We start from the raw sequence: 14,256 nt of genomic DNA, 5'->3' as shown, positions 1-14,256 counted from the left end.
ACCAGCAAGGGAGGCTTGGAAAAGGGGATCCTCTGGTATCTACCCTCAAATAGATGGGTCTTCCAAAGTGACTCAGATGGCCACATCGTCAGAGCAACAGCCAGGAAAATTAACACAGATTTGACTTGCTACATAAATGATCTTCTGTAGCCTTTTTCTTTTTTCTTTCAAATTGTTGTTCACATTTTACATCTTCCGTGAAATATTTCCAGGCTAATATCTCTCTTTTTTTTTTTAATCCTCACCCAAGGACATTTATTTGCATTTATCTTCAGCTAGAGTGAGAGGGAGAGAGGGAGGAAAAGAGAGAGAGAGAAACATCGATGTGAGAGAGACACATCGAGAGGCTGCCACCCACATGACCCCAACCAAGGCCAGGAACAAACTGCAACTGAGATACGTGCCTTTAGTGGGATCCAAACCCAGGACTTTCTGGTCTGTGGGCTAATGCTCTAACCGCTGAGCCAAACCGGCCAGGGCCAGGCTGATATCTCTTGGCATGTCGTCATTCAGTGTATATTCCCTTCAGCTCTTTGATATGCTCATGGACATCCACACAGTTCTCTGCTATCCAGCCCAACAGAGAATAAGGTGTTGGTGAATGACTCACTAGTGGAGACTCACCACGCTTAAACATACATAAATTAGCAAATTTTACAGTTAGAAAATAAAATACATATAACACCAAAAAATAATTTTATTATGTATCATTGGTATAAAGTTTTATAGAAATTTAACCCATCATTTCTTACTAGCATATTTCTTACTAATTGCACACTTTCTAATTTCTCTGCTCACAGCATTCACAAGATCACAGTGTTCATTAGACCACTGTTTAGATACGTGTGCTGCACCAACTACATGCTCATGTTCTCGCGAGTCAATGTTTTTGTGTATTCCATTCACTATGCTCTATTTCTTCAGTACAAATTTATGTTTGTGACCAAGTGGGATGGACTCATCTCAGGAATGCAAGGTTGGTTGCGCTGTAAACTGCTGACAATTAACTTGTTTATTGTAAGTGCCCAACATTAAGGGGGGAGGCGAGTGTCAATGGGGGTAAAGTGGGGAAGGGGAGATATCTGTAATACTTTCAACAATAAAGATAAATAATAAAAAAATAAAGTAGCAGTTACCTCTGCCGGGGGAAAAAAAAGATTAATAATTTAATCATACCTACAAAGTGCATTTTGCCATCTAGGGTTACATATTCACAGATTCTGGGTATTAGAATGTGATCTTTTGGTGGGGGAGGGGTATTATTTTGCTTATCAACAGGCTAACAAAGTAGATTTAAAAGATGAAATGTCAGCCCACCTGGTGTGGCTCATGCACCAAGAGGTCCCTGGTTCAATTCCTGGCCAGGGCACTTGCCCAGGTTGTGGGCCTGATCCCCAGTGGGGGGCATTCAGGAGGCGGCCAGTTTTTTCTCTCTCATTGATATTTCTATCTCTCTCTCCATCTCCCTTCCTATCTCTCTAAAATGAACTTTTTTAAAAAAAGAGCTGAAATGTCAAATGTGGGGAGAGACGGACAACATATGTCACTGAGAAAGGCTGAGTTCAAAGAACATAATTTAAACACAAATATACACATTATTTAAACTACTTATTATTTATATAACTTGTGTCAGTGGTTTTCTCAGATGGTATGAGTGATTAGGAACTGATGTTGACTGTTTCTAAAAAAATTTTTTTTCAATTATAGTTGACATACAATATTATATTAGTTTCAAGTGTACACCATAGTGATTAGACATTTTATAACATACGAAGTGATCACCCTGATAAGTCCAATATCCCCCTGATACCATACATGAGGATGTTGACTGCTTATAACCATATAAAGCTGCCATCTGTCTGTGTGTATATATATATACCCATACACACTCTCTCATTTAGCCCCAGTACCAAATATTTACCACCAGCTTCAATGCCTCCCTGTGAGGAAAACTAGTCTCTGTTCTTATAACCCTGAATTGCTCCTCAGTGTCACTGGACACCATTAAAGCACCTGAAATAATAGGGTTCCAAAGCAGCAGCATTTCAGCAGCAATCTGGTATGTCAGGAGATTTTGTTAAAACTGGCAGGGTCAGCTGCTGGTGTGGCTCAGTGGTTGAGCATCCACCCATGCACCCAGGGGTCGCTGGTTCTATTCCCAGTCAGGGCACATGCCCAGGTTGTGGGCCTGATCCCCAGTGGGGGGCATGCAGGAGGCAGTCATTTGATGTTTCTATCTCTTTCTCCCTCTTCCTTCCTCTCTCTCTAAAAGCAATAAAAAACAAAACAAAACAAAAAAAAACAGCCCTGGCCGGTTTGGCTCAGCGGTTAGAGCGTCGGCCTGTGGTCCTGAGAGACCCGGGTTCGGTTCCCGCTAAGGGCGCGTACCTCGGTTGCAGTTTGTCCCCGGCCCTGGTCGGTTGTGCGGGTGGCAGCCACTCGATGTGTTCCTTTCACATCGATGTTTCTCTCTCTCTCTCTGTTCCTCTCTCTCCCTCCCACTCTACCTGAACAAAAAAAGTGGAAAAATGTCCTCGGGTGAGGATAAAACAACAACAACAACAACAAAAAAAAAACGAAACAAAACAAAACAAAAATAAAAAACCAGTGGCAGGTTCCTTTTGGCTTACACAGCCAGAGCATACAAGGAATTTCAAGAAATCTTCAGATACAGGGCAGTCTGCTGTCCACAAAGGGGAGTTTGACCAGACCAGCCCTGCCCATGAGGAGGAGGCATGATTTAAAAGGCAGCTGTTAGCGTATTGTGTTGCAAATAAAATCTAAGAAGGCACTTTACAATTCACTTCTGTTTCTATTTTTTTTCTGGTGTTTTATTGCTGCCTTTCTTTCTCAAACACTATAAATATTCTTTGCCAGCTTTACATTCTAAATCCTAACTCCATCTTGTTCTCTCCAAGAATCTGACACTTTCCCTGGTATACAGGGAAAGACGGATGTCACAGTTTAGCTAAGTAAGGGGGTGGGAGGGTGGTCTTTGCCTGTCGAATGTGTCACCAACTCTCGTTTTTATCCATCTCATCCCTAAGTGGCAGCGTTTGGATAAAATGACCTCTCAATCCTTGCAGTCCCGTTAAGTCCACAACCCTGCTGGGATTGGGTTAGACTCTGGTTTGGACCCATCAGCTTAGACCCATGTCCATGTCCCACTGTCGATTAAAGGATCCCACTCCTGGCAGTGATTCGGACTGAACGGGAAACAGTGTTTTTCAGGGCTTTTGTGATGTTATCCTTTGTATTTACAGTTTGCTCATCACCAAGCCAGGAGGACTAATGTCTCCGCTGTCATTGCAGACCCAGGGTCAGGAAGGCCCAATTCTGCCTCAGTGGCTGGGAGGACAGGACCAGGGGGGTCCCCAGAGACCTGCAGTCACAGTGATGCTCTCAGTTTGGAAACTTAAACCCTTGCTTTTCCGGGGGGGTCTGAGAACCAGCACCACGCATCACCTATGAAGTTAGCGTCTGAGACCCGCTCCAGACCTGCAGTTGTGGAGCCTGAGAACGGAGATTTCCAGGTGACTGACTGTTGGGCACATTCAAGTTTGGAAGCCGTTAGTGAAGTGTCACGGACCAGCCCTGAATTAGCTGAGTCTGCTGTCCCATTGCAGGAGGGACTCGGCGTCCCTGCCCCTCCTTGTCACGAGGAGCCTGGAGAGACCGACGGACACGCAGCGCTGTCCCTGCAGCCCCGCTCCTTCCCGGGCGACGCTCCCCCGAGCTGCGCACCCCCTCTCCCCAAGCCCTCACCCCACCCGCGGTCCCAGTGAGCCCGCCCCGCGCCCCGCGCTCCTCCCCGCTGGGCTCCCTCAGACGAGCGGCTCCTGCCCGGCGGCACCGGCGCCCAGCGCGGGCGCTCCGCGTCCTGTCCCCTCCGGCCATGGGTCGCCGGGCGCTCCTTCTGCTCCTGCCGCCGGTGCTGGTCGCGCTGGGCGGCCTCGAGGGCTCCGGGGCCGGTGAGTGGGGCCCGCGGGCGGGGGCGCCCTGGGGACGGACCGCACCCCGCTCTGCAGGGAGCCAGGGCGCGGGCTGCAGGGGCGGGGGCGACTTTGGGGGCCCCGCGAGTGTGTGCCCCCATCTGCTCTGACCTTTTGTCCAGGAGGGCGAGGCTGGCCTGCCGGAGGGGCTGCCAGGTGAGTCGGGGGCCTGCCCAGCGGGCGGGTGGCTGGAGGGGGCTGGGGAGCATGGAGGACGAATTCGGGGTCCCTGAGTGGTGGGAAAGGGAGCTCACGCCACACCCCAGTGGCGGCGCACCCTCGCTCCTGGGCTCTTTCTGTCCCCAACGTCCAGGCCAGGGGATTCGCTTTCTAGCCCTGGTCTCCGATGGGTTCGCCCCGGCGCTTCCCAGACAGCAGACTGAGGCCCGGACCTCGGGAAGCGGCCCCTCATCCCGGAAAACCCTGGGTGAAGGTGCAGCCAGAAAGCCACTTCCCGTGGACTTGAGACTACTCCGCTGTAGGCAGAACCCAAAGCTGAGGGGAGTTGAGTGGGGGCCCCAGCGGGCTAGACACCCACAGTTCCCAAAGGTCACTGGCTGGAGACTTAGCCAGGTGCAGGAGGTGCCCAGCATGTGTCAGACCACCTGGCCTGCAGGCTTGTCCAGTCCTCCTGGCAGGTGCTCCCCGTGGATGGAAGGAGGGCGTGAAATCGTTGGGCTCACTTATGCAGATGCTTTCTTGGTCCAGGTGCTGTTAAGTGTGGAGGAGGTGCCACTTTGCACCTTAGTTGTTTGTTTTCGAGGAGGGATGCTAACTACCCATGAGGATTCTAGCCTCACCTGGTGGAGCAGCTCAGCGGTGGCAGAAGCCCTTGCTCTGTGGGGTCTGTTTGCACCACCCCTAAAACAGGATTAAACTTACTCTTGCTTTTTACTAAGTGTTGCTGTTCAATGCCTTCTGGTAGGAAGGAAGACCTCTTTATAATGTCTGATTTGGGACAGCCCATGGCTATTGTGCTTTGTATATTGACAGACTACGAGAAAGCTACCATATATTTAATACATAAATAACTATGTTTATAAATAAGATTCTTGTTTATTCACAGCAAGCATCTACCTAATTTTGGAAAGTAATATATGAGACGCACCTGCAGATAATGTGCAGAACCTAGATGCACACTTGGTCTCCAGACTGAGAATCCCCAGGGCAGAATATTGTTCAAGGCGTGACTCAGGTAGCAGTGTGAGTCTTTGAGGGCCGACTGCAATCTAATGGGGATCCTTCTGGAAGGATCTGCTGGAAGAGGGAGCAAGAGAATGAATGCTTTATCAGCATTTATCCGGAGGGTGCTGTGCCAAACGGCTTTGTGCTCACTTAATCCTTGAATCTTCCTTTTAGGATTACTCATTTACTAGCCTCATTTATAGACAAGAAAATCAAGGTCCAGAGAGAGGAAGTAAGTCACCCAAGGTCAGCTGTTAGTAAGTGGTCTGACCAAAACCCCAACCCGGGCAGCCTGATGTTAGTGGTTGGTAACCTGCTCGTGGGGTAATGGTTCTGATCAGGTTAAGTGACATCAGGTTAAGTGCCTGGTGACGTGTGAGTAGATGGCAAAGTTATTAGCTATCCATTAATAGCCATACTTCTTGAATATTTTATTCAAAGTGCTTTTTATAAACTAGCCTTTAAAAAGTCAAACATTGAGTAACTATGCTCGAAGCACTATCTTAGAGGGATACAGGTAAGATTAAGGCATGTCTGTTACCAGAGAAGATGTATCTTCGCAGTGGCTCTCATTGTCAATTTCCATGATTTAGGTTTTTGTGCCACTTTCCGTTCCATCGGCACCAATTACCCCCGGAGCAGGACTGCTGGTCTTCACTACAGCTTGCAGGGCCTTCCCTAGTATGGGGCGTGTGGCTTCTGGGTTCTAGGAACCGTGGATCAGCTTTTTCTCCTCTCCAGTTAGGACGGTGTAGTAAATTAAGATGGTGAGGTTTTCCTGGGGCTTCCCGCTGAGGACTGTACCCCACAACCGGCTTATTCTGAACCATTAGTCATTCAAGGTTAATAAACATAAGTGCACGGCTTGGATAACACGGATAGTGTAAATCAACTGCATGCAAATAACTGAAAACTTACACATGGTCTTACCAGACTGTCAGAGACATTCTTACAAAGATGGTTTGTAGGACCCATAACTCTAATCTCATTTTAAGGTGTATCTACACGTATCTAAAAGTAAGCTGGAGTCAAGTACGTTGAGTCTAGACCTCTAAACTTGCAACTGTTCATACTCTTAGCCTTTGAGACTGAAGCAGAGCTGGAAGAAGTATGCAGGTCTCTTTAAACAGATGCAGGTCTGCCCCATTCTAATAGGAAAACAGGGAGGCAAATGGTAGTCTAAGCAACAACACCAAAACACCAAAAAGCATGGTCCCAAAGGATCAGTACTGTCGAACTCATGTGGGTTTTTAGGTTCTGAATCCCCTATTGTTCTCCTGGGTATTAGTTGAAGGAAGACCTTCCAAAACAACCTTTGACCGCGGCTTGTCATGAAAAGGTGCTCTCTTGTACCCAAGGAAGCCAGCAGCTCTCATGGCTTTGCTTCTCGGTCACCCCTGCAGGTGAAGCACAGTGCCACCTGACCAGGCAAGCTGTGTGCGGTGACAGATGCATTCCGGTGGCCTGGCTCTGCAATGGGGAGCTGGAGTGCCCCGACGGGACCGACGAGCAGTGTGGTAAGCACTTTTCTCTACTGGACCAGGTACTGGTCCACGCCTGGCCCTTCCGTCTACGCACTTGGCCAACAGTGACAGCGTCAGTTCTCGTGGTTTTACCCTCTTAGGGGGTATTCAGAAATATCGGGTGTTCTGGGTTGTTGCAGGCATTCAGTGCTAAGACTCTTTAAGTGTTGGTACCACTGTTATCAAAACAAATAGAAGGTTAGTCAGGATGGAGAATCCAGCCAAAAATCGGGCTTCTTACCTTAAATTCAGGCTTAAACACCTGTGGCAGTTATTCAAACTGGAATAATACAGACATTCCCTTATAGGAAACCCTTGCTGAGCCCAGGCACAGATTACTTCATTTACTTATTTTGAGAGTATATTAAAGTAGGGTACAGTGAAACAAGGAAGGGCTTAGGATAGAAGAAGCAATAGGAGAAAGACTAAGTGGGGCTGCTCCGGGTCTCTAGAAATGTTATAGGGAAGAAATGAGCCTGGGTGGGGTGGCTTTGGTTCACTGGGAAGTCAGAGAGAAGGGAGCCTTGGAGACAGGTTCAGGGGTTTGCCTGGGTCAGCTGCTGCTGCCCGATTCCCCCTGGTTGCAAGTCTCCCCTGGGGACCCTCAGTGTTTGGGGATGCACTCCTGCGGAGCAGGACAGGCGTGGGCATGCTCCCAGGAGGAGAGCGTCCACAGTTACTTTTATATACGATAAACTAGTTCAACTTTTATATGCTTAGAGATTTTATACAACTGAAAAACAGCTTTGCAAACTGAATACAAAGAAAGCTACAACACCATGGAAACCAAGTTAGCCACTTTAAATGTCTTGTTGAAGTAAGGCTCAAGTGCTTCTGTGCTCAAAGTTCTCAAAGCCCCTGAAGGGACATGGCACCTGCGTACAAGGAACAGCTCCTAACGATGCCTCCCAACCTGTGTGGTGAATATGGGGGGAGAAAATGCCTCGTTAAAGGAGGAAGCCTCCCACCCTGGCCAGTTTGGCTCAGCGGTTAGAGCATCGGCCCACTGATCAAAGAGTCGTGGGTTCGATTCTGGTCAAGGGCACGAACCTCGGTTGCGGTTTGTCCCTGGCCCTGGTCGAGTCGTGCGGGAGGCAGCCAGTCAATGTGCCCCTCTCATGTCGATGTTTCTCTCTCTCTTCCTCTCTCTCCCTCCTTCCTACTCTATCTGAAGATAAATAGAAAAAAATCCTCGGGTGAGGATTAAAAAAAAAAGATTCATACTTGCAGAAATGCCTTGTGATATGCCCCTCACACACTGCACCCTAGTTCCCCACGTTTATATTTATATTTATATGCCAGAAGGCATACTTAAGTGGAAATATTTAAGGATCTAATTAAACCAAAAACGAACAGTTTGTAGGTTGTCTTAGATCTTAATATAATCTCAAATGTCTTAGATCTTAACATAGTCTCAAATGTCAGAGGAGTTCAAATAAGTCAACCTATGAAGGGTAGACACTAGCCACATGTGATGATATACATTTATTTAAATAAATAAAATAAATTCAGTTCCTTTGTCATCCCAGCCACAGTTCAAGTGTTCAATTGCTACACGTGACCAGTGGCCCTCATTCCGGACAACACAGATATAAAAGGGTTCCCTTGTCACAGGAAGTTGTCCCGGACAGCAGTGTTCTGGAAGAAGGATGGGGAGGAAAGCTTTATTAACCTGCCGGTGCTGGTCCCCTGGCAAGGTCAGGGCCCCCGATATCGTCAGGGGTAACATGAAAAGGGTGGGCAAACTTGGGGTTGACTCCAGCCGCAAAGCGGGAATGAATTATTCCATAGCGGATGAAAATAGCTGAGATGAAGCCCAAATTAAAAAGCTGCTAGTGTCCTGACAAACATCTCTTCCTCCCTGCCTGTTCTCGAACACCTCCGCTGGCCCGCAGAGGACGTATGTCACGGGCATCCGGGAGCCTGGCAGTGTGATGATGGGAAATGCATTTCCCTCAGCTGGCTTTGTGACGGTGTCGGTGACTGCCCCGATGGCTCCGATGAGGTCAGCTGTGGTAGGTGCACCTCACTTTCACCATCAGTCGTCGTCTCTGTGTACTTGCGTCACTGATTAATTACAACAGTACTGGGTGAAATAAGCAAGTCTCTAAACAGCCTATGCCATAGGTGCCAAACCCAGAAGGTAAATTGTCTCTGGTGTAACAGGTGAATTTCTTACCCTCGTCTCCATTTTCAAAATTACCTAAAATAAAAAAAAGAGTATTAGTTTTATTGACTTTTTTCCTAACTTCTTTGGGGTGAGACTTCAGTATACAAAGTTGTGGCCATAGTTCCACAATTACGACGACCATCCTTTCTAGTTCTTCTTTTCCTATAGACAAAGTCCATGAGAAAACCATAAAGCCCTAAATAAACAAGCCTATATGTAGGACAGTGTTCCTGTCTCCCTGGGCCAACTCCTGTCTTTTAGAGAGAGTGGCAGCATGTCCAGACCAACAAATCCAGTGTCCAGGAACTTCCGAGTGCCGCGATGCTTGGGAAGCCTGTGATGGCCATGAGGCCAGTCCTCGAGACCCTTGTCTGGCCGGGCAGTGGCAGTGCAAGAACAAGCTGTGTGTCATGGAGAGCTGGAAGTGTGACGGCGTCAACAACTGTGGTGACTCCTCGGACGAGGAGGTCTGTGGTAAGTCTTGCCCTCCCCCTCATGTTTAGGGGAATCTGGTTGTTCCAGGGGGCTGCTTTTTGTCAGCTGCATTTTAATTCCTGTGCCTGAGATAAAATCTCACATCTACAAACAGACGTTTCCTAGCGATAACCAAGCTTTAGTTACCCGTGGAAACACAAAGCAGAGCTTCAATAGCTGCCCTGCACTGGACACTCAGAGGATTTCCTAGAATGTTTCCACAACTCCATTATGGCCAATCCCCAGAGCCTCCAAAGAGACACCTCACATCCTGTGTAGTAGACCATGGAAGGAGAAACTCCCTCAACAGAGGGGAAAACACCCAAAGAACCTAAAGAACTTGGTGAGTGCTGTATCCTTTCCATATACCCCACATGTGCAGATGGAACCTCCAACTTCTCAGTGAAACTCAATGCCGTTTCGTCTTTCCTTTCTAGAGTTCAGTCTGCAATGTATTCAGATTCTACCATTTCTATAATGAAGTATAAACCTGGTTTCTTCACACCAATCAGAAAGAATATATGTAACCCCCCCTCCACGTTCATAGCAGCACTATTTACAATAGCTAAGATCTGGAAACAGCCCAAGTGTCCATCAGTAGACAAATGCATAAAAAAGGAGTGGTACATATACACAATGGAGTACTATGCAGCTGTAAGAAAGAAAGATCCCTTATCCTTTGAGATGACATGGAGGGACCTGGAAAGTATCATCCTAAGCGAAACAAGCCAAGCAGAGAAAGACAAATATCACATGATTCACTTCTTTGTGAAATATAATGAACATAACAGTCTGAAGAATAGGGTAGACCCAGAGACGTGGAAGTAGGGTACAGACTGACAATCCTCAGAAGATGGGATGGTGGGGGGAGGAAAGAGATAAACCACAGAACTTATATGCATGTACGCATAACCAATGGACATAGACAACAAAGCCGGGTATGGGGTGGGAGGGATGGGGAGGAGGGTATCAATGGGGAAAAAAAGGAGAAACATCTTTAACAAAAATAAATTAACAAAAAAAGAAAAAGAAAAAGAAATACCTGGTTTCTTCAGAAAATCTTTTAGGGCCAGTGTTGACTGACTTTAATTCCATTTTAATTAGAACTATTTAGTGCTAGTTCAATTCAACTTTAATACTATTTCAGTCCAATGCCCAGAGGTCTTAACATCTTTGTTATTAAGTCTTAAATCCAATTCCCTGGAAACTCTGCTTAAAAAAAAAACAAAAACCAAAAAACTTTGTTTCCTACATAGACTGCTTTGGGTTGTAGAAATATTGCCACCTTACCCACTGTATTGCCTATTTCTATCATGCCCATAATTATCAGTGAACAAGAGTGCTTCCCTTCCTGCACAGCTTCCTGTCCAGAAGGCATGGTTAGATGTGATCAGGGGAAATGCATCCTGGAGTCCCTGGTGTGTGATGGGGAAGCAGCCTGTGCAGACGGATCTGATGAGCCCACCACATGTGGTAAGAGACCAATGGCTTGGCTTTACGAGGGTGGGGGAGATGGAGATTAAATGACTTAGGGGTCATCGGGGAGCCACTCTCAGAGAGAACTGGGTCCTACACAAGCAGTTCCCCTCCAGGGAGGAAGCCGTTCCCTCCTCGGCGTTGGTCCCCTGAGTGCACTCAAGCCACCTGAGCTGAGACACTTTGCCTTATTTTCATGGTGTCCCCTCTGGGTAACGGACTAACCCTTCAAACTGTGTTCCTCCTAAAATTCTGGAATAAAGAACAAAGACTTTGCCAAGACAAAATGGCAGATTCTCAAAGGATTTAACAGAGGGAAGACGGAGGAAGGCCATCTCCAGATGGGGAGGCGGCTGAGCCAGCAGCTCCTGCTTTCAACCTGTGCTTCTCCTGTGCAAACCACTGTGGGGTCTGTCCCTAGGTCCTCTGGTCCTTTATCTCGTATTCTCCTCCACCACCCCCAAATTTTGTTTTAGTCATGGACCATGAAACCTCTTTAGTACTGTAAAGGCTGCAAAAGAAGCTTTTTACTAAAGGAACAAAATGATATTAAGAACACAACAATGTGACAAAGCACAGGCTTCTGGTCCTGTATAGATAACTCACTGGGCTTTGTAAATTATTATATCACTTCCTGAGGTAAGGGGTTCCAGCTGCCCATAAATTGTAGAGAAAATAGAGGAGTTGTCCTGGGCCCTCCATGAGTGGACAGTGTACCAACACCTGAAATTGTCCCGATGGTCCACCTGGAAAGAGATTCTTGGTCCCTGCGTCGTGATTCCTCTTTCTACAGCCTTCCCCCAAAGCCTCCGCACTCCGGGGTGAGAGGCGAGGTCAAAGGTTATTCTTAACCAGTCTCCATTCCTCATACAAGTGTAGAGGTTATGACCTGTGGTTTATGAAACGTTTGCTCTGTGCCGCGGTCAACTGTAATGATGGCTGTCCTATGTGCGCCAGGTAAAAACTGCTCTCTGGCCAACGGGGGCTGCGAGGGCCAGTGCAGGGACACCAACTGGGGTGTCCGGTGTTCCTGCGGAACCGGATGGCAGCTGCAGCCGGACGGCCAGAGCTGCGGAGGTCAGAATGCATTTGGCTCATCTTTTTTTTAAAAAAAGTGTTTATTGTTTAAAATATACATAACGTAAAATTTACCATTTTGATCATTTTAAGTGTACAATTCAGTGGCATCAACTACGTTCACAGTGTTGTGCGACCATCCCCAATATCTATTTCCAAAACCTTTTCGTCATCCCCAATAGAAACTTCGTACCCATTAAACAATAGCTCCTCAGACCCCCTTCCCATCCCCCCATAACCCCAATGTACTTTCTGTCTCTATGAATTTGCTTATATTGTAGTGCCACGTATAAGTGAAATCATACAGTATTTGTCCTATTGTGTCTGGCTTATTTCACTTAGCATATCTTTAAAGTTCATCCATGTTATAGTATGTATCAGAATTTTTTTTCTTTTTAAGGTCAAATAATACTCCATTGTTCAAATATATCACTTTTTTTTTTTAATCCATTCATCTGTTCATGGACTCTTGGGTTGTTTTCACCTTTTGGCCATTGTGGATAACCCGCTGTGAACATTGGCATGCAAGCATCTGCTTGAGTCCCTGTTTTCACATCTGTTGGGTGCATACCGGAAATGGAATTGCTGGATTATATGGTAAATTCTGTGTTTAATTTAACTTTTTGAGGGACTATAAAGTTTTTTTCCACAGTGACTGTGCCATTTGACATTCCCACCAGCAATGCACAAGGGTTCCCGTTTCTCTAACCTTGCCAATGCTTGTTATCATCCTCTTTTTGTGGGAATTACAGGTTAACTGTTGACTAATGAGAAAATGTTGAATTTAGCATCTTTCTTTTATGGGGCTTCAGGGTTTCTGCCATGGAATAGAAACACGTGTCACTTCATGGCCATGCCTAAGGGCTGTGGCATGGGTGACAGATGCTGAAGTTAGAGCCCAGGTTGTGCCCACCCTTTCTTGTTCCCCCAGCTGAGCTTCTCTAAGTCACTCAGCCCTTCAGGTTTCATTCTCCCCCTTTGTAAAATGGGGTATGATTCCAGAATGACTAACCTAAATTTCATGTATCTTCACAATTTAGTAATAGTCTGAAAAGGTTATGGCTGTTACTTTGTAGCACTTGAACATAAAAATATAAGACAGTACTTTAGGTTAAAATGTGATTAGGAGGGTTGATGCTTTGTCCTAAAGGGTCTATCAGCCCTGTCACCCCGAGCCTGGTCAATGGCCCCTGTTCAATAGCTCCTTCTCTCTTCGTGGGCTCCACCTGCAATCCTACCCACTTAGGCAGAAAGGATGTAAACGGAAAGCCAGTTTATTAGATGGCGTCAGAATTACACTAACAATTACTTTTATATGAAGACTTCATCAAGAATTGCAATGGGCCTACTTTAGATAAGACAACTAAATGTATTAATCCTTCATTAGAAGTATGAAGTCAGTATCTGGTCACGACCTTGGAGGGGTCTGGTTTTTACACACCAAGGCTCCTGCAGCACCCTTCTTGGGTTATGGCTTGTTGTAGTGATTGACTAGCTGCTGCGCTTGACTTGGTCATATACTGATTATCCTTCCTCTGGGCTAGGAAGGCATGACTCTACTCTAGTCCCCTGTGGTTTTGGAGGAACACTTTTTCCTGGAATTGCCCTTAAGAAACAACATTCCTTCCTGCTTAAAAAAAAAATCTCTCCTACTCCTTTGACTCCCTGCCATCTGGATTTGAGGAAATAATTGTACCGAATTTAAATCCTGCCAGTTATACCGGTGAGGCTTAAGCCTTTTCCATCATCTTGGATGATCTGTCCCATGGCACAGTAGGCCCTGACACTTGTCATCCTGAATTAGGTTCTGGCTGGCCTGACAAGTGACATATCCCAAGGATTTTGCTAGGGTAGCATAGATCAATACTCTGTACCAACCAAACACCTAGAGTCCCTGTATTGATGTTTCTGCTAAATTATATTCATGTGCATGGGAATTCTATGGTGGCAGGGACTGTCTACTTCAGCACCTGGCAGAGTGGCTTCCACTTAACATATATCTAATGAGCATCTGAAAAGTGGCCTGAAAGAACAAAAATACTCAAGTGGGTTCATGGACTTTCTCTGACTTTTGGCTCTCTGTCATCAGATGTAGATGAGTGCTCTCTGGCATACAGTCCTTGCGACCAGCTGTGTCATAATACCCCAGGCTCTTACTCCTGTGGGTGTATTCAAGGTTACCAGCTCCACAATGGCACTGCCTGTCAAGTTACAGGTGAGTTCCAACACCCAAAGCAAAGCCTAGCTCCTGCTCTGTTCTTAGCAGTAATTTTAAGTAAAGTGATACAGATGGTCTAGTATTAAGGTCTAGTATTAGAAATGACTTTATTATTTCCATTAAGAACCTGCTATTACAACA

At 46.4% G+C, this 14,256-nt stretch overlaps 1 protein-coding gene across 1 annotated transcript in view; it reads left to right on the top strand.

Moving 5' to 3' along the window:
- The first annotated feature begins 3,895 nt into the window (after positions 1–3,895).
- Positions 3,896–14,256, top strand: part of LOC118623029 (prolow-density lipoprotein receptor-related protein 1-like) — a 42,762-nt gene continuing 32,401 nt past the window's right edge. The window contains exons 1-7 of the mRNA XM_036250604.1: positions 3,896–3,971; positions 6,581–6,694; positions 8,596–8,715; positions 9,132–9,344; positions 10,704–10,817; positions 11,778–11,897; positions 13,987–14,112. Coding sequence (XP_036106497.1) covers positions 3,896–3,971; positions 6,581–6,694; positions 8,596–8,715; positions 9,132–9,344; positions 10,704–10,817; positions 11,778–11,897; positions 13,987–14,112 — 883 coding nt within the window. The remainder of the gene's footprint in view (positions 3,972–6,580; positions 6,695–8,595; positions 8,716–9,131; positions 9,345–10,703; positions 10,818–11,777; positions 11,898–13,986; positions 14,113–14,256) is intronic.

This window comes from Molossus molossus, unplaced genomic scaffold (genome assembly GCF_014108415.1).
Source record: "Molossus molossus isolate mMolMol1 unplaced genomic scaffold, mMolMol1.p scaffold_m16_p_9, whole genome shotgun sequence".
Lineage (NCBI taxonomy): Eukaryota > Metazoa > Chordata > Mammalia > Chiroptera > Molossidae > Molossus > Molossus molossus.
The sequence above is the reverse complement of the archived record's forward strand: the minus strand, read 5'-3'. Positions and strand labels throughout refer to the sequence as shown.